This window comes from Marmota flaviventris, chromosome 5, assembly GCF_047511675.1.
Source record: "Marmota flaviventris isolate mMarFla1 chromosome 5, mMarFla1.hap1, whole genome shotgun sequence".
NCBI lineage: Eukaryota > Metazoa > Chordata > Mammalia > Rodentia > Sciuridae > Marmota > Marmota flaviventris.
Genome location: NC_092502.1, coordinates 20306353 through 20331677, shown reverse-complemented (window position 1 = coordinate 20331677; position 25325 = coordinate 20306353). Strand labels below are relative to the sequence as shown.

Sequence of the window (25325 nt, the reverse complement as noted above, 5' to 3'; positions counted from 1 at the left end):
TACATGAGTAGTACACAGACAAATCTTTTCTGTGCCCATTTTTTTTCTTCCTTGGCATAACTGAGATAAAAGAAAATGATATGAAATCCAATGTTTTGTCAAAAGAGGTGGCAAAGAAGAAAAGCATGAACATACTTTACATACAGAATTATAAAAAATTGTGCTGTGAATGGATAATTATGAATGTAATGCACTCTACTATTGTCATATATGTAAGAAATAAATAAAAAAGAAAGAAAAGCATGAATTTCAGTTTTGAGGAATCATAAGGAGTTGTCGGCAGAAGGTGTGATCAGGATGCGTCACCTCTGCTGATAACAACCAAACTCCTGGCACAGTGTCTGCCACAGGAGGACCTCCTAAGATGCTAAGTGAATTTGTTGAATAGATTTCAACAGAGACAAGAACAAAACCTATGGGAGCATAAGGAAGTTAAGTAACCCTGTTGCACAGTACAGAATGTTGCCCAGGCAGAGAGAGGCCAGGCAGGGAAGGGCCCTTTGGGAAGAGAAAGAACTCTAGTGGCTACGGGGGAGACACAGAGGATATTTAGCCCCTCTCCTTGAGAATGGATGACTTTGTCCATATATAAATTAGGCTTACACAGTCCCAGTGTGTAATAGGTGTCATGGATACTTATTTCTGCACTGCTCAGAAATCTTCCACCCCATAGACCAAATTCTGCTATGAAGTTCAAGTTGTGGATTGCCACTCACAGATTCCTTCTCCTCTGGCCAGAGCTAACAGGCCTAAGAGTGGGCACATGGTACCAGTTGGGCCACTCAGCCTTTTACTCTGCAATGTTTTTTCAATCTAGACATCACGAAAGGTTCCTCATCCCTCTCTGGGGTTAAGCTGTAAGCACAAGCACTGTTGGTCTGAAAGGTTGGGGCTAAACATTGAGAGAAATGCAGATGAGAGCTGGAGGTTGTACTGGTGGATTCTGACTTTCTGGTTGCACAGGACCATAAGGCCCCCCTCAGCCCTGAATTCTTCCAGTTAATCCCCTTTTGGTCCAAGCTACTTTAAAGCCGAGTTCTGTTATGTACAACTAAGTTTTGACTAATCGGTAGATTGGTATGATTATCATTTGAGACACCAAATATTTCCCATAATGACTATTCTTACTGGTTAAGGTGGTGATGGTCAATATGAAAATGTGAATGTGTTATCTTGAGATATGGAAATAGTAGGTAGGAGGCAATTTTTCAGTTCTCATCCATATGCACCTTAGCTTGATTACATCTTTCATATAACCTAGCAGAGCTTCCTCATAGGGCCCTGGAGGGATACAAGTGGAAAATGATTTTCAGTGGAAATGTACAAATGCTGCTAAACACTGGGAAGAGGGACTCTTCCCTTCTACAATGTACATGTGTGTGTCCACACCCCAGTAGGAGACTGGAGAAGAAACTCACTAAAAGGAGGACAGAGTCCAGAAGAAATGATAATGGTTTTTCATAGAGTTGTTTCTTCACCATAAAATTATTAGTTACCCTAAACAATTATAACCTAGAAGTTGGATAGCTTCAGCACACTCATATACGTGAAAATGATATTCATTTGAGAAATAAAAACTACATATAAAAGGATTTACTTTATCAGTGGGAAAAACAACCAGGATCATCAGAATTGAATTCTGATTCTGACTACGTGCCATACTAACTGGGTGATATTTGAAAATCCAATCTCTTCGAGATCAGGTTTCCTTAACCCTAAAATGTTTTTAATTCCTACCTTTTCTACCTCACAGGCTCCTGTTAGTGGTAAATATTAAAAGGGAGTAGAGTAGCAAAGTGGCTAAGGACTCTTTCTGATGTGGCGGGAGGATTGACACGTTCAGTATTGATGAGGTAGAGTTCAGACCTCTAGTCCTGAGTTGGAATTGTCTTATCAGCACAAATTCTGATGTATTCAATTCTAAAAAAGTCCTAATTCTGTCACTTAAATAACATAGAAATAATGGTCATCCAGACAGCAATGAGCACCTCTAGCATATACTTACTGCAGTTTCTAAATATAAGTTTCTGTGGAAAGGAACCAGATCTGTTGGCAACTACTGAGGTCCTGTCAGAAGGACTCAGGAGCCACTTCTATTTTTGAAGTTCCTACTGGCTAAAGATGGACAACCAGTAAAGAGTACAGCTGCATTGATTTGATTCGCATCCACTGCTTTTATATCTAAGAATTCTTACGGATATTAAAAGAGAAAAACTCACTTGACCACCTTGGAGGATGCTAGTGAACCAAATCATTAAATTGAAAACTGATAAATGAAAAGAAAGCATCAAACACTTACCCAGCATTTCCTGTCCAGAAGACAACTCAGCACAACCCAATAATGAAGGGGAATTTGTAAAAATAGATGTGAGTTAGAGTAGCATCATTTTGCAAAGCCCATGGGCTTAATGGATATAAAGAATCTTTACCAGGGACTACCAACATGAAAAAAGACATTTTCTCTCTCAAGATGGTCATGCAGCATATGTCACACAAACACCAGATCTACTCTGAATCTGATTCAGGCACTAGATCCAACTACCAATTTGTGGAAATACAGTGCAAGGGGAATCATGTTAAATAATACCACAGGGAGTCAGTGCAATCAGCAAAATCCAGACTATTTGAAATTTTGCAGAAATGATTAGGTTTATTACCCAACAGAAACTAAATATACCAGAAAAAAGAGCTAAATGAGAAACTTGTAGAGTAAGTTAACTTTAAGAAACTAATATCAATATTTGGCTTTGTTTGGTTCCTGATTTAAACAAACGAGTGAGGAAATATTGACCACTGACTTGAAAGTTAATATCAAGGAGTTACTGCTAATTTTTTTTTTAGGTGTGAAAATGGTACCATGGTATATTTAAAAATCTTATCTTTTAGAGATGCATACAGAAATGTTTACAGATGAAATGTTGTGATATGGAAAATCTTTTACAAAATAATTTGCAGAGGATAAAAGGAGGGGACGTTGAAAAACGAGATGGGTGATGAGTTCATTGTTGAAATTAGGCAATAGGTACATAAAAATTATTATATAATTCTCTCTTGTTCATATTTAGAAATTTCCACAATAAAAGGAAGAAGCAGCAGTAAAGAACTTTGCCTGCGTTTAAATTGAGCTCAGTCCGTTGCTAGTGCCACCGAGCAGGATTATTTGTGAGGAACAGAGACAATAGGTGTCCAACATTTAGAAGAATGACCCACGGCAGTTCGATCAGGTATGTGTTCAATCCCGTTCTCTATTGATGCTGTTCATTATTATGCATTGCTACACAGATCCTATATTAAAATAATTCTAGAAAATGTGATCTCTGCTCAACATTTAGGCAAACAATCAACAGGTAGAAAACACTAAATAGCATTCTTAATGGAAATTTGGAACAATCTATTAAGGGCAGGACCCATTACGAAATCCACCAGGGAAGAGTACTTTTTTTTTTTTTTTAGGACAGCCAAGGTTGAGAAGACAGGCAATCATCTTTTGTTCCATCTGACATTTGTCATTACTGAACTGGGATGGTGATAAATTTCTCCTTATCAGACCTCCACTTTTTGTGGGAAAAATCCTCCTCTATCTGACTATGTTAGAACCAGTGTGTATTCTCACTGCAGAGGATCCAAGTTCAAACAACTGTTTCAGCTAAGCACATGACAGTTAAGCACTAACTATGAGTGGAATGCAAGCGAGAAGGGAGACTCAATGAAGAACTTTTAACTTCAACAATCAACAGATGAGCAAATTATTACATTCCTCAATGATGCCCTGGGCCAAAGCATTCGGCACTTTAATAGGAGTGTGAACGACCTGGGGATCTTGCTAAACTGCAGAATCTGGTTTACTCTGGGGTGGGGTCTGAGAGTCCACATTTCTGATAAGCTCTTGGGTGATGCTGAAATGACTAGTCTGTTGTTCTGACTTTGCAGGTTTCTAATTGACATCAGGAAAGGATCTGATACACATTGTAATAGGACTTGAGCTTCAATGATATGGATTATAGATTCCAGAAACATGCTTGATTTAAAGTATTAATTGGCAGAATCCATTTCTGATTCTTTGGCTTTGGTAACTTTTCCTTTTACCAAAAACAAATGCCACAGGTATTCATTTTCACCTGTCAATTTTCTAGGCTAAAACCCTCTTTAAAGAAGAGGTTTTAGGCATCAGAATGCCACCACAAAGAAAACTGTACAATTTAATGCTCTAATCCAGTCCTCTTGCCTGCTGGGCAATGGAATTTACCAGAATCCTAATCCTAATCCCTTTCCCTCACGAGATGAGATGGGAATGAATATTTCACAAGTAGATCAATAATTTTGTGAATTTAAAGACAGTGCATATCATGATAAAGGGTTCAACGGAACAAGTAATTGGTTTGATCCAGAGTTGGATTCTGAGAAAAGGATTTTGAAACCAACTCTAGTAACCACAGTGTCATGGAAAGAAGACCCTTTCCAGGGCTCTTTGTTTGTAATTCCATTTGAGCCTAAATAGGAAAGGGAAGCATGAACCTCATGGGCCAAGAGGGCTGTCAACTTCTCCATCATTCTTCACCCACTGGGATCACGTCTGAACCACAATTCAGGTAAATCTTTCCCAAAAAGGAATGTGAATAAGTATTTGTGCTGAAAAAGGTTATTCAAATAGTTTGGAGAGCTCAGCGTTAAAGTCTAACACACCTGGTTGTCCCAGTACAACTTAGAGAACTTCACATATTCATGAACTTTGGAACTTCCAAAGGGGGGGGGGGTGGTCCCAAGACATTGGCTTCCCAATTTGATTCGACGAGGAACCATATTTTTCAAAACCTGTCTCTTGGGATAAGTGTTTTGTGTCCTGGGCCTTGAGAAATGCTGATCTAGGGAAGCCAACATTGAATTAACCGAATTTAGTGATCTCTTGTCATCCACAAGACAGTAAAAATTTTGTGTGGGGATGAGGTGGGGAATTTCTAGAAATCTATGTTATTAGTTAAAACCCTTTTGGGAAGGTGAAGCGAGATTTAGAGGGGGAAAAAGTCAATGAGAGCCCTTGGTATTCGTTATTTAAGACATCAAGTTTCCAAACATTTCATATTTGTAGGGGTTCCAAATCTTCTCTGAGACCATGAGTAAGATTCACCTTTTCTGTTTCACGGAGTGTTCATGTGTAAAATGAGGACAGCGATGGCCACCTTACAGGGTGGGTGTAAGGACTAAAAGGGACAATGTATCACAGGCACACAGGATAAAGCGCATAGGTGTGGTTTTGTTCTCATCATGGTTAAGTGGCTTTTGGAAGGACTCAAGGTGGCACCTTTGTTTTTCAAGGGTTTCAAGGGTCTTCAAGCAGGTTATTGTGGTTTAGATATGAGGTGTCCCCCAAAGCTCATGTGTGAGACCATGCAAGAACATTCAGAGGTGGAATGATTGTGTTATGAGAACCTTGACCCAATTAGTGAATTGATCCCCTGATGGGGATTAACTGAGTGGTACCTAAAGGCAGGTAAGGTGTAGCTGGAGGAGGTGGGCTTGGGCGCATGCCCTTGGGGTATATATTTTGTATCTGGTTAATACAGTCTCTTTGCTTCTTGAAGGCCATGTCCTGACCTGCTTTCCCCTGTCACACTCTTCCGCCATGATTTTCTGCCTCTCCTGGAGCCCTGAGGAATGGAGCTGGTGTCTATGGACTGAGACTTCTGAAACTGTGAGCCCCCAAATAAACTTTTCCTCCAAATTGTTCTTGTCAGGTCTGTTGATCACAGCAGTGGAAAAGTTGGCTAAAACAGAGGTGGTGGTGGGTTCATATCAAGATCTTCATGCTCAGGTCCCTATTCAGTCCCAGTGAATTGTAACTTAGTGGTGGCAGTAGGGCAGGATGCATGTGTCTTTTAAAAGCTTCCCCAGTGATGATTGGGATACACCCTAAACTCCTGTAATATATCTGCAGCAAATTTTCAAGTGGGGATGCTACTCTTCCTATGGTGGTTCTGGGACACATTGCTTAGAATAAAAGGTTTCTGTTCTTAAATGTTAAGAAATGCTACACACTGGCACTTGGCCCTTCTCCTCCTTGGGGATTATATTCAAGTATCAGAGAAGGTTAGTGGCACATAATATTTAAATTGTCTTCTCACCTTATTTGACCTTGCAACATTTTTCTTGCAACTCTCATCTGCATCTTTGACCAACATATTTGAGAGATCCTACATGATACAGTTAGCCCAAAGTGAGTTCTATCCATATGTCTTTTGCACTAAAGTATAGGGGAGAAACAAGGTAGCAAAGAGTAGTCAACACTATTGCCCAGACAGTGGGTTGAGATCTAATTCTTTAGTTCTATTACTTTAATTCTTCTTGCCACCTGATACTTTTATGTGAAAAGATTATTGAAAATAATAAATACGTGCTTTCAAGTTAGCATCTCTGGGTAAACTCAGGTAACAGTCAAATAGCCATGGAGATGAACTAGTACAGACTTTAAGAGCTGAGGCTCTGGACAAACCCGGCTTTGAGTCCTAGTTCCCACTTTCCCTGGCTTAGTGATGCTGGGTGAGTTATGTGACCTTTCTGTGCTACAGTCTCCTTACTGCTCAGAAGGGACAGTGGTAGTTCCTATCTCTTGTGTTGTCACGAGGATAAACGAGATAACCATGCAAAGCCCTCATTATGGGCCCAAGTTCACTATTGTATTAAAAATGCTCTTGAACAAAAGGAGAAGGAGAATTAATCCAATAGCAGAGAACTCTGGAAAACGTCAAGCTCCTATACATCTTCTTTCCACAAGTGAATTGACTTTATTTTTCAAGCCAAGTGCCTTGTGAGAATTCAGGGCGAGACTTTGAGAGACTTACTGAGTTGGCTGGTCTACGGAGTGTGAATGACCCTTTCCCCTGACTTCATTCTAATCCCCAACCATCTAATTAACATGCATGGAACGGTTTGGGAGCTACTGCCAAAGATGATGTCACTGGTTGAAAGGCAACAGCATTGGCCTGACTGCCAGAGAGAGTTCAGAGCGGTTCAGAACTGGATGAGAATGTCGGGGTTATGGAGGCTGAGGGGCGAGATTTGTGAGCAAACAGAAATTTACTATAAGAAGCAGGAGGAAGGGGGGAGGAGGAGGGAGGACGAGGGGAGGGGGAGGGGGAGAGAGCGCCTCATTGTAGTAGTCAGGCTAAGACGTCAGTGTTATGCACATGTGTGTAATATATATTTCTTCCTGTAAATAAAAACGAGTAGAAAGGTTTGAAAACCTCTGGCCAAGAAAGCATGCCGCAGGGCTTTGAAGCCAGGTCAGGTTGTTGCTGTTCGACGAGGCTGACTTGGTAAACTCAGAGCAGATCTCACCCTGCCTTTTCATCAACATGGGGGTGATTCAGTGACTGTGGGAGGGACAAGCAAAGAGTGAGAGACTCAGGGGCCAATGCCTAGTTCCAGAACTGCCCAACAGGCAGACAGTTGTGGTGACAGTGGCAGTGTGATGACACAGGGGTGGGGGGTAGAGGGGTGAGACAAGCCCATTTCCAGTGCAGCAGTAATAGTTGGCCCCTACTGTGCATTCCGCAGGTGCCACGCCCTGTATTTTGTTGTTTTACTCTCCTTGTCCCCGTTGACTCTCCCAGCAAAACCCTGGAGTAGCTGTGAGCATGCCATTGAAAGAGGGAGAAAAAAAAATTATGTCATTTGCAGGAAAATGGAGCCTGCAGACATTCTGTTATGTGAAAAAAAAGCCAAACTCAGGTGGTCAGGGGTCATATATTTTCTCTCATATGTGGAATTTGGAAAAAAGGAAAAGAAAGGTGTGTGGTATAGAGATCTCATGAAAGTCCAAGGGAGGAACAGGACCAAGGGAGGGAAATACTGCAGAATGATATTGGCCAAACTGTATTATGTGCATCCATGAATAAGTGACAACGAGTCCCATCACTAGGTACAACTACAATGCACCAGTAAAAGTGTGGAGAAACCTAAAACGTTGAGCATTAAATAGAGGAGGAGACCACAGACTTCTGAGAATTAGATCAATCACACACAATAAACCATGAGGATTGTTCACCAGGGAGTGTGGCATGGGGCAGGGAGAGCTGAACTCTGGAGAAGAGTCAGTCTAGACAGCTGCACCCCTGCTCAGGAGACTCTCTGAGGAACTGACCATTGGTCTTCTTTCTCCCGAATCCTGTGACTCATTCAATTTCTCCCAAGCCACAGGCTGGTGGAGTGAAGAGAAGCCAGAAAAATCTTATTATTTTCTATGACAAGATAAAGGTGACAGGTTGGAAGTCAACACCTACAAAGGGAATTTTATAATGAAAACTAGAACGTGACACCCAGCTTCAGTGAGTCAACACACGGGTTGCCTAAAAAAGTCATTGATATTAGTACCAACTATTAACCAGTCTCTCCCTGTGCTTTGTCTTCGTGCTAAGTCATTTGTGTGCATATCATTTCGTCTTCTAGAATAACCCTGTGGAGAGGGTACGATTTTTGTCCTCATTTTCTAGATGAGGGTGCCTAGGGTAAGAGACAGGTTGTAAGTGGCAGGGTTTAATCTTTAAACTCAGCTCTATCGATCCCAAGAGTCTGAGCTGGTAACCACCATGCAAAACAGCTTCTCCATGACATCCAAGGAACCACTGATATAAGTGCAATGGCTCCCTGAACTCATAGAGGCTTCAGGACTGTTGAGAAGGCATGCATGAGTGGAAAATAGTTATTTATTCCTTGCTGCTTAGAAGTGGCCAACGGAGTATTAAAGATTCAAGGAGGGAGTGGCTACTGCAGCTGAACTGAGCAGAATGAGTAGGAGTGGCTGACCCCATAGCAACTGAACAGCCTTTAGTCTCCTGGGTTTTCAGAACCAGTCTGCATTAGAGAACTTGAACACTTTCAGAAAGCCATTTAGCAAAGCCTCAACTTCCTCATCTGCAATATGGGTACTCTTCCCATCTCACAGGGGTGCTGGGAGGATGAAGTGTTTCTGAGGTGCTTGGGACAGAGTCATCCAGTCCTGTTTGCACTACCTTCCAGTTTAACTTTCCAGTAGAAATAGCTCGCTTCTTCCCTCTGACCTTACCACCGAAGAGCTTAGAAAAAGTCCTACCTGCTGGGAGAAGCCCCTCACGACACATCTTTGCTTGAGGTTTGTCTCTCCGTCCAAGTTGGCCGTCTCCAGGTGGCAGATCCCGCTGGGGTCTGAGGAAAAGAGGAGGAGTGTGTCCGCAGGGATGATCTCATTGCACTGCATCTGGATGAAGTCGCCCACGCGCACATCCTTCCAGCACCTCTGCACGTAGCGCTGCTGTTTTCTTGGGGGACGAAAAAGACAGGGGTCTCAGTGAGCTTTAAGATTCCCCAAAAAATTAATAAATGAATGGAAGAAGGTCCCGCCAGCACTTAGCAACCTCCCTGGTCAGCCTGTCACGAGACTGTTCTGGATACTATCTTCCCCCAGAGGACCACCCTTATGATCTCTCTCTCGAAGACCGAGACATGGTTTGTAGAAGCCCACCAGGGAAAGATTTCTCCTGGTGATGATTTTAGCATTTTGATTGACTGCCAACTATTGACCAGGTAACTGTGCTCAGCCCTTGCTTCTTAGCAGGAGAAAAATTCCAGAAGAAAATGAACTCTACTTCTATTTTAGTGAAACTCTTCATTTATATAATTTACCAACATAACCAGAAATCATTGAAGAAAAGAGGTTTGCAAAGGTTTGCAAAGAAGATTGCTTTGATCATAGGCGGGGGCAGGGGGAGAGTGGCTTTGGGCGGGGCTGAGTTGGGGATCAGCAGATGAACACTTGCCTAACATGTGTGAGGCACTGGGTTCGATCCTCAGCACCACATAAAAATATATAAGATAAAGGTATTGAGTCCTCTACAACTAAAAAATAGATTAAAAAAAAAAAAGAGAGAGAGGTGGGGATGCTGGTCATTATTTAGGAATATTTGAAACAGTGATAAAATAGAAAACCTTAGGTAGTCAGGGCATTAGGAAGAAGGCAACAGGAATTTCGATGGGTTGGGGGAAGCCGAGGGGAAGACATCTTCCCATTCAATTTGTCAAGCTGAGATATCAGCAGTAGCGGTAACAATTGAAAATTTAGCATTTCTAATTTGCCGAGCATGGGGGCTAATGTTTTGTTCAGTTGCTTAATGATCCATCGTGTATATTTTATCATGCCCATTTCCCAGATGAGGAAATTGAGGGTCAAAACAAAACTTTTCCCAGTCTCACAAAAAAAGAGAGCCGAGTCCTGAGCTTGAACCCAACGTGACAGTGAAGCTCACAGGTTTCATCAGGTGGCATCCAGTGTTCAGCCTTTTCCAGGGGCCCCACAGGATCTCCCCATTTTTGAAGGCAACACACTCCATTTTCCATAGAGCTCTTGGTCCAGAAAGTCTTCCTGAACATTTAAAGAGTTCTGTTCTCTTGGGTAATCTGATCCAACCCATCTTCTGCTTTTAAAAAAAATATTTCTAGGTCCTCATGAGAGGGTCCTATGAAACCTTAGCACAGGCCAGGCCAAATTCAACCTTCCAGGAGTCCTAAATTATTTCTTGAATGAGTTTGAAGATCTGCCCTGGAGGTGTGGGATCTTCTAAGGCTGCATTTGGAACGTTCTTCTTCTGGGATTTGGAACCAAACCAGTATTCCACATGGGGTCTTTCTACCTGAGCCCCGGAAGCTTGAAGCTGGGGGTCTCCAAGGGCAATGGTCTGGAGAGGCCCGGCTCCTCTGCTGTTTCTACACAGATGCTGCCCTCTCTGGGCTTGTTACTGTTTCTTTTGGAATCTGAGCTGTCTTGGGCAGGACAATATCACTCTTTCACAGAGAAAGGGATGTGAACAAAAGTACCTGGGAGGTTGAGGGGTTTGATGTCTTATTTTCTTGGGGCTCCCCTGCTAAGAGTCCATCTTACTGGTCCTAAAAGGTCCTGCCAGGAGTCTCCCTCAAGCCCTTGAAATGAAGGTGCTTCCATTTGGAAGGATGAAGGAAAACCTGATCAGTCTATAATAAACAGGGACATTTGAACTGGGGAACTAGCTTATCACTCAGGGTTCTTTGGCAGTGGCCCATGGCCCTGGGGACTCAATGCAGCAGACTCAGTTGAATCAAAGCATGGGCTATGTCATCCCAGTGACTACCAAGACCACTTTTGCATATTTGGTGGCCGAGGAGAGTAAAGTGTCTGTAGCATTTTAGTGAGAATTCTTTCTTTCATGCAAAAAAGCATACAACAGGTTTCCAAGCACCTTTCAATTGATTATCTCAATCTATTAAATACCACTCTGCTGAATATCACTTTTTAAAAAATGAAGAATAGGGGTGGTTGCCATGGTTTTCTGTCCATGTCACTTCAGAAATATGTTTGAAAATATGCTTGTCTATATATTTAGGTCAGATACCTCACCACCACGAGTGCCATTGTGACTGTCAAACACTTTAGGGTCCCTCTGCCTGCTCTGGGGACAGTAGTTTTTTCTTCAAAGCAGCTCTGGGATCACTTGATCAATATTCAAGTATAAAGCTCTTTAAAGGCACTGGAAAGGCTCGTAATGTCAGTGAGAAAAGGAATCTCAAGAGTCAAGAGGGGACTGGTTCTCTGTTGTAAATCTTTCTTTCTTTTTGAGAAAAAGCTTAATAGAAGAATTTTTAAATATTGTAGCAAAAATTGCCCCCAAGGAACCAATGATTATCTATAACACATCAGCACCGCCCCCCCCCCCTTTCCCAACCCCTTCTAGCTGCCATGTTCCACTGGAGAATTCCTGGGAGAATCTCAGCATTCCACCTGGTATTGGAGCTTGGATTTAGGGAAAACACCGTCGACTCTGAGCAGCATCCCGATGGCCAGTGCTTCCAGAGGACTCTGTTTCTGAAGGTTTTGGCAAACGGTGAGCTGGTGGCTGAAGCACCACCCTCTGTGAATGTTGAATCTCACTCATTCCTTCCACTGCTTATTCTGGGACATGGGTGAGTAAGATGACGGAAGAAGGAGGACTTCGGAGATGAATTTAGGGCATGCCCAAGTTCAAGAAGAGTCAGTTATGGGAACTGGACTGAAACGTCTTGTCAATCCCCATCATGACGAAGGCAACGCAAGATCAAGGAGCCACCCACAAGCCACAAGTCAGATCTGTGCCTGTCTTCTGTATATCATTCCTTGGATCCCAAGGAAGTCACCACTGGACTGGCAGCAGAGGCCCTGTTGTTCTTTTAGATGAAATCTTCCCTTCCTTAGGATGGCACCTGGCAGTGAAGGGACCTTCCTGGGGGCAGGTCCTCCCCAAGACAGAGAATGCCCTTCTCGAATAGGCAAACGTGCATACCTCTCCCAGGATACCCTGTCAGGAGGAGTGACACTAGGGCACCCATGTGATTTCAGGGTGTTCGTTTAAAAAACTGTGCTTTGGGAGGACAGAGTTTGAGTGATTGAGCCGATACACAATTTGAACAATGACATCTATCATGAGCTCACTATAGTTATTCTATACAATCAGGCAAATGTGATAGGACTTTGGGGTATTTAAAAAAAAGAGAGATTTGAGGGACATGTCCTCCTTGCATTTGGTCACTCTGTACTTGTCACCCCATTCTCCAGGGTCTGTTTTGTCCCCTGAGCTATCAGGACTGTGGAGAAGCCAGGGATGCACAGCCTGAGGGGGTCAAGCCAGCAGAGGTGACACAAGTGGCAGAATCTAGCTGAGGCGTAAAAGCAGCATGCGTCTGCACTGAGTGACGCCCAGATGCGACCAGCAGCTGGCTGGGAGCCGCCTGTGGGAGCCGTTCCCTCATGAATCCAGCCCATTTGGAACAGCTGCCCCAGGTGGACGCACTGATACACTCTTGATGGTCCCCCTGCTCAGTGAGTCCGCACCTGGGAACGGAGTGCTATTTTGGTTTCATGCTCAGGGCTGCTTAAAAATAAGACAAATCAACGTGGCTTGGGACAAAGGCTCCATCTGGCAGATTCCGCCTGGAGGAGAAATTAAGTGGTGCAGTTTTAAGCAGCTTTCCGAAAGGAGATGGGGTTTATTAAAAGGTAAATAGACAGCAAGAGAGGTTTGTAACCAACTGTAGGCCAGAAGGGAACAGGTGAGAGGGGGAGGAGAGAGGAGGAGAGGATGCCAAAGGCATAAAAAAGAATGTCAGAGAACTGACAGTGTCAGGAGGATCAGCTGTCTGGAGGAATCTCCTAGTCAAAGTACTGTGATGAGCTGACCTGGGCTGTCTTTCAGGAGCTCCAACGCCAGGCCCAGAAGGCTTCATGTGGCCACCCCAGGGTGAAGGGAGAACCCCAGGAAGGAGGAGCACCATAGAGGAATCAAGAGCATCTTTGAATCCCTGCTTCACTGCTCTGACCTGTGTGACTTTGGGCAAGTTACTTAACCTCTCAGAGCCTCTGACCCTTCCAGTAAAAGATAACATGTGCTCTTGCCACAGAGAGGTGATGAAAAAGAATTGCCAACATGACCACTGTGGGGCACTGGGCTCAGACTCGGCCCTTAGCAAGTCCTCTTTAAATACCAGCTTCTTCATGACAGGATGAACATGCCTGTTAATGTTGTTGTTTTATGGCCCCCAGTGTTTTCCTCTTCATTCTGTTTTCTGCTGATAATCACATTTCACGGCTTGGGCTGAAGCACAACCACCACACACACACATACGCACAAACTAAAAATCCAAACCTTTTCCCCAGCCTTGCAAAGAGGGACTGAATTTTAGCAGATCAAATATTTCTGACCCTGGAGCATGGCTACCGGGGCAAATTCCCAGAATTGCATGTCCTTATAGTCAGGGCCAGAGGGGACTTGATAGATCTCCAATACTGACCCACATTCTTCAGATGAGGAAACTGAGACTGGGCAGGGAAGGGATTTCGTGGCCAAGGTGCACAGTCACCACTCAGGCTGGACCTTCTTTTTATGGCTCCCACGAGGAGAACCAAGGGTCTGGTGGCTGGTTTAGGAACACTCAGAATGCCCGGCTTTTTGGATAGCTATGTGCTGAGGCCGCCTTGTAGTAGAATGGGTAAGAGCTTTGGAGTCAGCTGAACTGGATTGGCAACCTGGTGCTCCCTTTTACATGGAGTGCGACCTTGAACCTGCTACTTAACTTTCTGATCCTCAGCTTTTTCATCTATCCAGTGGGTCAAACCTCTCCTACAGGCTGTGGGTGAAAGTTAAGATAGCATATGAACAGTACCTAATTACCTCCCAGCAAACGGCATTTATAGCTGCTAAAGTGTCCCTGCTGCCATCACCAGCTTGGAGCAGGAAGAATCATGGCTGGGGAGACAGTAGAGTCGCAAGGGATGCAGTTGTCTGTATTTGTTACCTGACACACATGAGGTGTGAGACCTTCTGGCTGGAGAAACAACTTAAGAGGAAGTAGGAATTAAAAAGGGAGAAAGGCCAATATGACCTTAGTCCCTGACGTGGCCCCAGGAAATGGCACAGAGGCTGAAGGACTTACGGTAAAGATAGCTTGGGCCTGGGGCAGAGGGCAGCAGGGCTGAATTCCCCCACTTCACAGGTGAGTCTCTGCTCTCTGAACCTGCCGGTCTGCTGTAGACCACGGTGCAAAGTGGAGGCTAGAAATGGAGGACTTGAATCCCTAGAAGTGAACAGCTGAGGCCCAAGAACAGTAGGAGTCCTGGCTGGCCTGGAGACACTGGGGGACATGAGTGACATTCACCCTTCCCAAGCTGCCCAGCTCTGTCTGGGGAGCCTTGACGATTAGGTGGGAGGACTGAAGTCCCAAATCGACAGGTTGGGGTGAGCGCCACTGTCAGTGGGGCATCTGTTCGAATGTGACCTCACTCTTATCCAGAGGCTGGGGAGGCCTGACACATTTGGCCCCATTTGTACAGCAGGATGTTGGAATCCCAGGCCCAGGGGTAGTCCACCCCTGACCTTACTGACCAGGTGGCTGCCACCCACACAAAGCAGCAGTGAGTACGGAATGTTACCAGGAAGTGAGGGTTATGGAAACACCGTGCCTCAGAGGATGGGGAGCCAGGTGCTTTCACGGCCTCAGGTTATGGGGAAGCAGCCTGGGGGTTTGTGCCATGATGCCCTCAGTACTCTCTGCTAACCCGTGCAGACCTGGAGCCTCTCTCTCCTTCCCCCTGGGCTCTGACTGCCCACGGTGCCCGTCTTGTTGCCACACTGCATGTCATGGTCTCCTTCATCATTGTTTCATGCACCTTTTCCACTGTGTAATAGGCTTGTGAGAGCTGGGACGACCCTGGACCTGCCCCTTATGTACCTCACGGGGTCGGGTATGGTATCTGGCACATAAGGAGCACTCAGTAAATATTAATTAATTTCTTATAGATCTGTCTTGAACACAAGACAATGGAAGGAAAGTTTTTGCTACTCTCTAGTCCTTGTAGCATGCAAACTCTTCTTATTACAGACCCCCCAGTGGAGACTTCCGATAACAACATTATGATGTTATTCGCCTACCTAGTAGTATGGAGCGCCTATAATGAATGCAGCACCTGATTTACATGGCCGTTTATCTGCCTAATAATGAAATGATTTTTATTATCATCACTGTTCCATAGATGAGAAAACTGAGGTCCAGAAAGATTACCTAACTTGGATAAGGTGGTCACAATAAGTGTGCCTACAAGGACATGAGCGGCAGCTGCGGGAGTGTCCTGTCTCCAGGGGACTTGTGGCAATGTTGGGGGATGAGGGACATAGCAGCTGAAGTCCTAAGAAGTAGGTGGCATAAACCTAGCAGAGGCTGGGTGAGAACAGGGACCTTGCCTTTGGGAATTCTGAGCTTCATAATGGCAAGACGGTGGCTATAAATCCTCACCTGTGAGATACAAATCATGTCTGGTGTCTGGAGTACAGAGCTTCAGGGACACCTGAATTCTTTATGACTCTCCTACCCTGCTTTTGGGGAGAAGCTAATGCATTCGCTCCTGAAATGACAAGGTGAATTGGCCCCAGTGGTTTACAGCCTACCTTGGGCTCAGGGCAAGGCAATGGAGAGGGAGGGGGAGGGGGAGGGGGAGGAGGAAAGTAGGGAGAAGAGGGGGAGGGAGCGGGAGTGTGTATTCGTGTTGGGGGGCACTTGTGAGATGGACACCTCTGGAGGAAGCCCAACTTGCTGTTGTCAAATGCTGAACAAGTCCTGGGGGCTTTCTGCCACAGTCTGCTGGTCTGTGAACTCCAGCCAGGGGCACCTTTCCTAATCATGCTTCAAATGGTGCTGGGTGTTCCTCCACAGTCTGCCTTTTCCAGATTCTCCCCAAGGCCTGTTTTGCTAGATTATTAGAGCTTGCAGTTAAGTTTGCTGTTATATATTTTTGTCTTGTACATTTAAAATTTCCAGCCAGTGGCCTTTCTTACTCCCTTGGCTCAAGTTCATGATGACTCCCAGCTGTCGAGTTTCTAGAACTCTCCTTAGCAATAGTGTAGATCATAGCTTCTTTGCACTGCTGAAGCCTGGAACTATGCTAAGCATTTTACATGTGTTATTTCCGCTAATACCAGAAACGACCCCAGGATGTTTCGTGATTATATTTTGGAGTGAGGATGGCCCTGGCATAGCGTACATTCCACCTTGTCAAACAATTTATTTCCTTTAGAGTTTTCCAGAGAGTTACTCTTTAGGGGAAATTATGGCAAAATGGGGGCCAAATAACTGCTTTATTTATTTATTTATTTATTTTTGGTACCAGGGATTGAACTCAGGGGCACTTGACCACTGAGCCACATCCCCAGACCTATTTTGTATTTTATTTAGAGACAGGGTCTCACTTAGTTGCTTAGTGCCTTGCTTTTGCTGAGGCTGACTTTGAACTTGTGATCCCCTCACCTCAATCTCCCGAGCTGCTGGGATTATAGGCGTGCGCCCTTGTGCCTCGCTCAAATAACTGCTTTATGAACAGCTGCACACACCTGATGACCCATTGCACTTTCTGTATTAGAGGTTGGGTTGGACCAAGTGGCTGATGCTCTGGACTGGATGAGGCCCCTGGATGAGGCTTCTCTGAATCTAAATCTTAGAATAGTTATGCTCTGGTGTGCTGTGGATAGGGTGGCTCCGGAGGGGCGTGCTGAATTTAGGATTTTAAAATCCTGCCACATAGAAGGGAGAAAATAACTTGGAATGGAACCACCATTTGACTCAGCTATCCCACTCCTCAGCTTATACCCAAAGAACTTAAAATTAGCATACTACAGTGACACAGCCACATCAATGTTTATAGCAGCTCAAATCACAATAGCTGAGCTATGGAACCCACCTAGATGCCCTTCAGCAGATGAAAGGATAAAGGAACTGTGATACATTCACACACACAGACACACACACACCCAAAAGGAAAATTACTCAGCCATAAAGAAGAATGAAATTATGGCAATTGCTGGTAAGTGGATGGAACTTCAGAATGTCATGCTGAGTGAAATAAGCTAATCCCTGAAAACCACAGGCCAAATGTTCTGTGGATGCTAACCCATAATGAAAGGATAGGGAGGGTAAGTATAGAAGCTCACCGGAGTAGACAAAGGGGAATGAAGGGAAGGGAGGGAGAATGGGATGGGGAAAGACAATAGAATGGATCAGACATAATTTCTTATGTTCATATTGTTCACACCACAGTGAAACTCTACATCACGTACAGCCACAAGAATGCTGTCCAAATTGGAATGGGTTGTACTCCATGTATGTATGATATGTCAAAATACATCCTATTGTCATGCATATCTAAAAACAATAAATTTTTAAAAAGTAGAGCTGATTATGGTGGTGCACGCCTGTAATCCCAGTGGCTCGGGAGGCTGAAAGAGGAGGATTGTGAGTTCAAAGGCAGCCTCAGCAACAGCGAGGTGCTAAGCAACTCGTGAGACCTGTCTTTAAATAAAAACACAAATTAGGGAAGGGATATGGCTCAGTGCTGGGTGCCCCTGAGTTTCAATCTCTAGTACCCCCCAAATAAATAAATAAATAGAAAAAAATGGGAGAAAATATGAGACAGGAGAAATTTGGTGTTTGTTTTTAAAACCATTGTTCTCTCTGCCCACTGACGGGTAAACATGGCTCAGTGAATGCTCTTGGCTTTTAACAACAAAATGAGCAATTCCCCTGTATCCCTGGGGAAGGTAGCAAGAAAGTTGAAGGCTTGGTCTGGGATGGCTATGGAAAAAATTAGAATTGAGATGTGTGGGATTAAAAAATAATTATTTGTTGCTACTTTCAGCAGGCACCAAGTTAAATGGTTTATAAGATTATCTCATTCAATCTACACGACCCTGGGAAGTAGGTACTACAGCTTTCCCCATTTCATAGATGCTGAAATGGAGCCTCAGGTGAGGGAGCAACTATCTAGGGCCACTCCTTTTCTGAGTGGCAGCTCAGAGACAAGCCCAGGTCTGACACCCAAGTCCTTGCTGGTAGCAGGCAGGAAGGTCCCCCCTGAGGTGCCTGCTTCACCCTCCTGGGCACTGTGATGTGTGGTTTACCTCTGTAGACCTGTTATTTTCAAGCCTGCCTGTACATCATCTGCCTATCTTTTCACAAAATATCTCAGAGATATTATGGCCACAATCGAAAGAGGAGACCAAGAGGGTCCCAGCTGAAGCAGCTTCATTTAGGCTACATAGCTAATTAGTAATATAGCAAGGGTCAGAACCTCATCCCTCAGGTGTCTCCCTGGGGACCCAGTCATGAAAAGGAACTGGCAGTCAAAATCAGGGAGCAGGCCAGGTCCCCCAGCGCCAGGCTTTCAGGAGACTGCCTGTTCTCCTGTTGGACATGCAAATTACTTTGATGTTACAACAGCTGCCTGATTTACAGAAGGGACCCTCTCCAAGTCTTGTTAAAAAAGTCAGATGGAAAAAAGAAGCTGAAGCTGTTGTGTTTCCCCCCTAATTTCTGACATTTCCAGGACCTGGTCTTTCTGATATCGGCAGAAGCCACAAGTGCATCTTTGAGTTGAGGTCTGCACAGGCTGTGAACTGAAGTGTGTCCTCTCTGCCTGGAAAAATGTTACTCCCCCTTCAGTGCCCTCCTGAAATGTCACCTCTGCAGGGAAGGAGTCCCTGGGTCCCCAGTTTCCTGCAGGCAGCCAAGTCACCACGTCCTCCGTACTACTGTGTCACTTTGAACATAGGCTTCCAAAGCTCCTGGGGCATTACAACTGTAAGTTCCTCATGAGAACCGCACTGCGCAGCCCAGGAGAGCACACAGGGCCTGCCCAGGGGTGCACACACACCGAATCCTGAAACAATATTTGCTGAACAGGTGAGTAAGCGGACGCCTGGCTAATGAAACTCTGGGTGGCTTTTGCTTCCTTTCGATTTGGGGACAAAACCCACCCTGGATTCCCTCGGTTCACATTCTTCCGTTTTGCACGTTTCCTGAATGCAAATACAAATTTACTAAACTAGATGGAAAAATACAAGTCTCTTGCTGGGTATGGTTTCTAGATTCATTAAACTGAGCCCTGGGAGAAACTAAGCTAATACAATTCTGAAGCTAATCTCTCCTCCAAGTCATTCCATAAATCTGATTAATGGGTCACTTTTCGACCACAAGCACAGTTGCTGTATTAAAAGAAAGCACTCTAACAGGATTGTAATTCTGTTAACAAGGCTTCTGCTGTTTGCAGAGAGACATTTTCTCACGGTATTAACAAGCCTGGGCTGGCTGATGCCTGGAATTAGGAAGTAAAAGCAAAATTTGAAGGGCCCTGATGTTTGCACAAAAACGCAAAGGGAAAAAAAAAAAAAAAAGAAGGGCATTGGGTCTTGAAACATGTAGATCTGAGATAAAATGGATAGAGTCGGTGCTCAAGATCATACGTTTTTATTTTTTTTTGTTGCTTCTCAGAAAAAAAAAATTATGCTCTCAGATCCTGTGTTCTTTGCCTGCGATTCCATCACACATCCTAGATCTGCCCTTTGACACCTGTCCGTCAAGATGGCTAACAGTCAGGTAGATTCCTAGCTTCTCATTTCAGGGTCTTTGGTAGACTCAGTCCTTTCCAGTTAGAAGAACTTGTAGGGGCAGAATGGTACAGAATGTCCCCCCCCCCAAAAAAAAAAAAGTGGGCAGGTTCCTGTTCATTGGTGAAAAGCAATTTACAAAGAATCTACATTCAAAAACCACTTTAAAGTGACAGTGGTGAGGACATAGAGGTGACCCCCGCAACATCTGTCCCCCTTTTCTTAGAAATCATTTCTTCTCTTATCACTTGGGTTTTACTTCTCCCCTGAGCAGCCCATGTGCTTTCAGGGAAGCTAACCTCATGCTGGGTGCTGTGGGGAAGCGCTGTGGCTCTGGAGGCACCTCATTTCCACATTCCCAGCTCCTTTCCCTAAGGGTTAGATCATGGGTGGGCATATGACCACTGGGGGCCACTGAGAGATGAGGCAGGTTTATGAAGGAAGCTTCCTCGACCTTCTAAGAGGGTCATCAGAAGTATCTTTCCTTCCTTCCTGGGTTACCACATGTTGTGAGGGCTGGTCCTACTGTAGCCATCTCACTGCCATGAAGCAAGTCAGAGGGTGAAGAGGACATAGAAGGAGACTGAATGAAAAGGATGGCAGAGACTGGATCCAGAATGCTGAAGGAGCCATGCCGACTGCTTGCATACCTCAGGACTTCTGTAGTAACTTAAGTCAACAAATATTCTGCTTAAATCTGAATTAAGGTTTCTGCTACTTGCAGGGGGGAACATCTCAACTGACACACATAAGTTAAACAAAACTGGGCAGAATACTTAGGGTGATCAGAACCTTTTCATATTAATGTGCATCAAGACTCAAGCATCACGCATGTACTATTACCCCAATTAAATTGGCTGTGGGTTCTCTTCTTTCATAATGCGTCTCAAAGGACCGGATCTAGTGTGACTACCAAGTTTTACAAAAATGGAGACTGAGATCTAGAGATTTAGGTGAGCTTCCTGGCTGTTAGGATTGCCAATTCATGCCAGAGTCCAAGCCCCTGACTCCCAGGTCTGCTTCTCACCTTAACATCAAGCCCTTCTTCTGTGTCTAAAGAGCCTTCTTCATTGATGAACCTCAGGAGCGGGATGGTTCTTTTGCAGAAACTCCAGTTTACTGGAATAGGTTGCAAATTATGGGTTCCATAGGCAGAACAGAACATGAGGTCTAATAAAATGGATCTGAAGTGTTTGAAGTATCAGTTGCCAACACTGAACAATCAGGTATTTCAGACAAAAATATCAGTTTCTAGCTCCCTGCATAAAGCTCAGATAATCTGGCAACACTACGCCTCTCTTTTCCCCTGGTGAGATCCGGGCTGGCTGAAGGCCAGCTCTGCTTCCTGGGATGAATTCTTGGCTTCCAGTGATCCGCAGTCCCCACTGTTCCCTGTTACCTCCCAACACAGATGCCATTTGCAGTACCAGGACAGGAGGAATGTTGCTTTACATTTTATAACTAGTCCATTTTATTTAATTCCCTATTTGCCCTCGTAGTCAATAATCTTGTTATAACTGAGAAAGTTAAATTACCCAAAGTTAGATATGAAGAAATAGGTCCAAAGTCCAATCAGTTTGGAGCAACCCTGAGTTAAAGAGAGAGGGAACAGATTCTTTACTTATGGGTCTTCATCTGCAGGGCGTGAGGGCCAGCATCCATTTTTTGGCTATGGACATCTTTTCAGAGACCATCTCTGCCACTATTATTTTACTGAATACTGCCCTCAGGACCCTTGCTGTTCTGTGTCCTCACACAGAGCTGTTGGACTAATGTCTTTTCTTTCCTCCTCAGATTTTTATCATCCTGTTTTTCTGATGTTCCCTGAAAGCTGTTTTGAGAACAGAATAATAGCAGGCTGGCCCAGGTGGGTCCAGCTCCTAGCACAGGTGAGCATGAGACTATCCCCAAGAAGAGGCTCATTATTCTGGGACATTCTGGCAGAGCAAGGAGAACAGGACCAGGCTCTCTGCAGCCCACTCACTTTCCTCCCTAAGGAACCAGTTTCTTGGTTCACACCAAGGAACCAACTTCCTGGGGGAAAAAATGACGGGAGAAAGGTCCCAGGGGGATTGGTACCCACAGAAAAATAATGCAACTTAAAATCTGCCTCTTCCAACAAAAGCCTCGCAGCCGGTCATTAATTTTCCTCTTTTTACAGTGTCCTCACTCAAAGGAAAGGGACATGTGCTTCTCAATTCTAGGTGACCAGTGTGCTCACAACATGCAAAACAATTAGGTTTGGTTGGAAAACGAATTAAAACCCTCAGATTATGGGGCTGGGGTTGTGCCTCAGTGTTAGAGTGCTTGCCTAGCATGTGTGGGGCCCTGGGTTCCATCCTCAGCACCACATATAAATAAATAAATAAAGGTCCATCAACAACTAAAAAACATTAAAATTAAAAAAACTCCAAACCCCTCAGCTTAGTTTTTTCTGCACATGGAATTGAGGCCCATCCAGCAAAGAGGCAGAAGCTCACTTGCCGCTCACAGATGAGGGTGGGATTTCACTTAGGGGTTCTTTGGTGACAAACAAGTCCCTGTACCAGATCCCCTCCTGGGAGGCTTCCCCAGTTACCGCTTTTCGAGGGGAGTTTCTCTCATCCACCCTTTTGCCAGCCAGCTCTGAGCTGGCCACTTCATCCTCCTGGGGAAGAGAGCCCCCCCTTGAAGATTAGTGGCTCTTCCTGGCTGGAGTGCACAGCCCACAGCCCGGGAGCTGGTCCCATCATCCCAGCAGGGGCCAGCAGCTGTGCCCTTTCTCCTGAAAGGGGTTGATCCGGTCAGAGGCAGTGAGAGAGACCCAAGCTGCTCTTGGGAGAGGTGGGTGCTTTTCCTCTCTGCAGGGAGCCGAGCCCTACTCTGCTGGCCAGTCAATCACCTGAGGCTGCTGACTGCTGGGGCACATGTACCCTGTCATCGTCATCTCTTAGCAAGCCCAGGTGCAACTCCCACGCTTCCTTGAGAGCCACGTAGGTGGTCATGAAGTCATGACTCGCTCTAACTCTGTCTCCTTCCCTTGCCCATCAGGAGTGTGTCTTATCCTCCTAGCCCAAGGTGGTCCCTCGCCCAAAAGAAGCTTTGTAAAACAGCAATATGTAGCAAGTGACACTAAATCATGTGGCACGAAGGTGACCTGCAGTCTCTGTCAGGAAACATCAGAAAGGACATGCAAGGGCAGTTTTAGTGCTGGGGGAAATTCAAATTGCACATTCTAACCATAACTGCAACTTGCACTTATTGATCATTTATTACATGTCAGGTCAGGCATAATGCTAAGCACTTTCTCTAGAGATCATCTTGTGCAACTCCTATGATGACCAGAGGAATGGCTCCAATTTTACAAGTGGAAAATCGAGGCTAGGAGAGGTCACCTTACTTGCATAAGGTCATGTAGTTAGCGTTCAACCCGGGCAGTGTTCTCTGGTCCTGGTTCTCCTAACACAAGGCTTTCTGAGGACTACTTCCCTTAGGAAAAGTCAGAATTCCTCCCTTCAAGGTCCCCAGACACACTCAAATGGGCCTATGGCCACATCAAATGAAAAAGGAGCGACAATTCACACAAAATTCTTAAAGTTGGATCAATCTGAAACAGTTAAGAAAATGCTCCATAATGAAGTCTTCCGACTGACTTGCCCCCTTTGGGTTTCAGACTGTAATCCTCGCTCTAGGGAACTGAGCACTGAGATCCAAGGAGAGCTCCCCTCACCAGCCTTCTACCGGCCCCAGCTGGAGTGGCAGAAGCCACAACCCCAGCCCCCCAACTCTTAAGGATCACACTGGGGGCCGGCAGGACCTCCCAGGTTGTTTGCTTTACCTGCTGTAGACGAAGCACTCTTGGTTATTGATCACTTTATCCGACTGGTACCTGCGGAGGTCCTCCCAAGCGTCTTTGATGGCAGTGACCGCCAGGATGACGCAGACTGGAATCACGCTCAACCCAGGCTGAAAAGCACTGACCACGGGGATGAAATTCAGAATCACGATGCCCACGAAGTAGAGGTTGGCAAACCGGTGCAGCTGCTCAAAGACGTTCTTGGGGATGAAGGACAGCGCCGTGTACTTGCTGGTCTTGATCTGGTTCCCACAGTACTGTTGGTTGGGGTTCTCCCTGAGGGACCATCCTTCAAAGGGCAGGTTGGAGACCACCACCCGCCTCTTGTCGTCTTTCCTCTTCCGCCTTTTCCTCCCCTCCTTTCTCATCTCCATGCAGCCCTGCCTCTCCAATCCTCATAATTCCATCCACTGGCCTGCTCGGCTGAGAACTTCTCCTCTTCTTTCAAAAAGGAAGACTCAAAATAACCAGCCAGGAGACAGCCAGGACAAGCCAGGAGCCTTCAGGGAATGGGTGTGTACCCACCAGGCCACTTCCTTCTACTCCTGGAAACCCCACCTGTTGGAATGTGGACGTCACCAGCAGGTGTCTTCCTATTTCATCCAGGGCGGCCAGCAACAGGGTCCTAAAACCTACCTGTTCAATTCTAAAAGCAAACAGTTTTATTCTGAGCCTTTAGAGATGGCATTTTCTTGGGAGAAATTACCCAACACCTTCCGAAGGGTTTCTCCTGAACTGTCTCCTGAGATGATTCTGTCTTCACTGAGTTTAAATTTTTGGTTTCCAACCCACTCTTTTTTTTTTAAATATATTTTTTTAGTTGTATGAACTCAATGTCTTTATTTGTTTTCATGCGATGCTGAGGATCGAACTCAGTGCCTCACACGTGTGAAGCAAGTGCTCTACCACTGAGCCACCACCCCAGCTCCCCACCCCACACTCTTAATAATGCAACCACTTGTGCTTTTCCAAGTTACATTAAGTTTTCTCAACATTAGCACTATTGACATTTTTGACCAGATAATAATCTTTCACTGTGTGCGGGGGTTGCCTTTGGAGTTGTAGGGTTCTCACCAGTACCCTCTGATTCTTTTCAGTAGATCCCAGTAGGACTCTCCCTCCTAGTCTGACAGCCCCAAATATCTCCCAATAACAAATGCTACCTGGGGGGTTCAATTGCCTCCTCTTGAGAATCACTGAATTAAATGAATGTAAGAAAATATGTAGGGAAAGAGACCTACATTCTTGGAACCTACTGGGGAGTTTGTATAACCCAATTGCAAGGGAGAAAACAGAAGCAAGTTTCCCTTACCCTTCATATATTCTGACGCTGGAGTGGTTTATCTCTCTATCAAAGCGGTGTCTCTTGAGGTCCTCCATGCCGTCCTTGACCATGATGATGAGCAGCACGATGGCCAGTGGGAGCATGGTGATCTCTCTGTGGAAGACTTCCAGGGAGGGCACCCAGTTCAGAATCACCAGGAACAGGAAGTAGAGGTTGGCCCCTCTGCAAGGGGCAAGCCAGGTGTGAG

At 45.1% G+C, this 25325-nt stretch overlaps 1 protein-coding gene across 3 annotated transcripts in view; it reads right to left on the bottom strand.

Moving 5' to 3' along the window:
- The window catches only part of Atp10b (ATPase phospholipid transporting 10B (putative)), a 109284-nt gene that overhangs the window by 82766 nt on the left and 1193 nt on the right, over positions 1–25325 (bottom strand). For 2 of the 3 annotated variants that reach the window (XM_027938720.2, XM_071611815.1), the window contains exons 2-3: positions 25106–25300; positions 9086–9290 (exon numbers count right to left, since the gene is read on the bottom strand). In XM_027938720.2, the coding sequence (XP_027794521.2) occupies positions 9086–9290; positions 25106–25300 (400 nt within the window). Of the gene's footprint in view, positions 1–9085; positions 9291–23775; positions 24162–25105; positions 25301–25325 lie in introns of those variants that run through there. The other variant, XM_071611816.1, reaches the window with a different exon arrangement.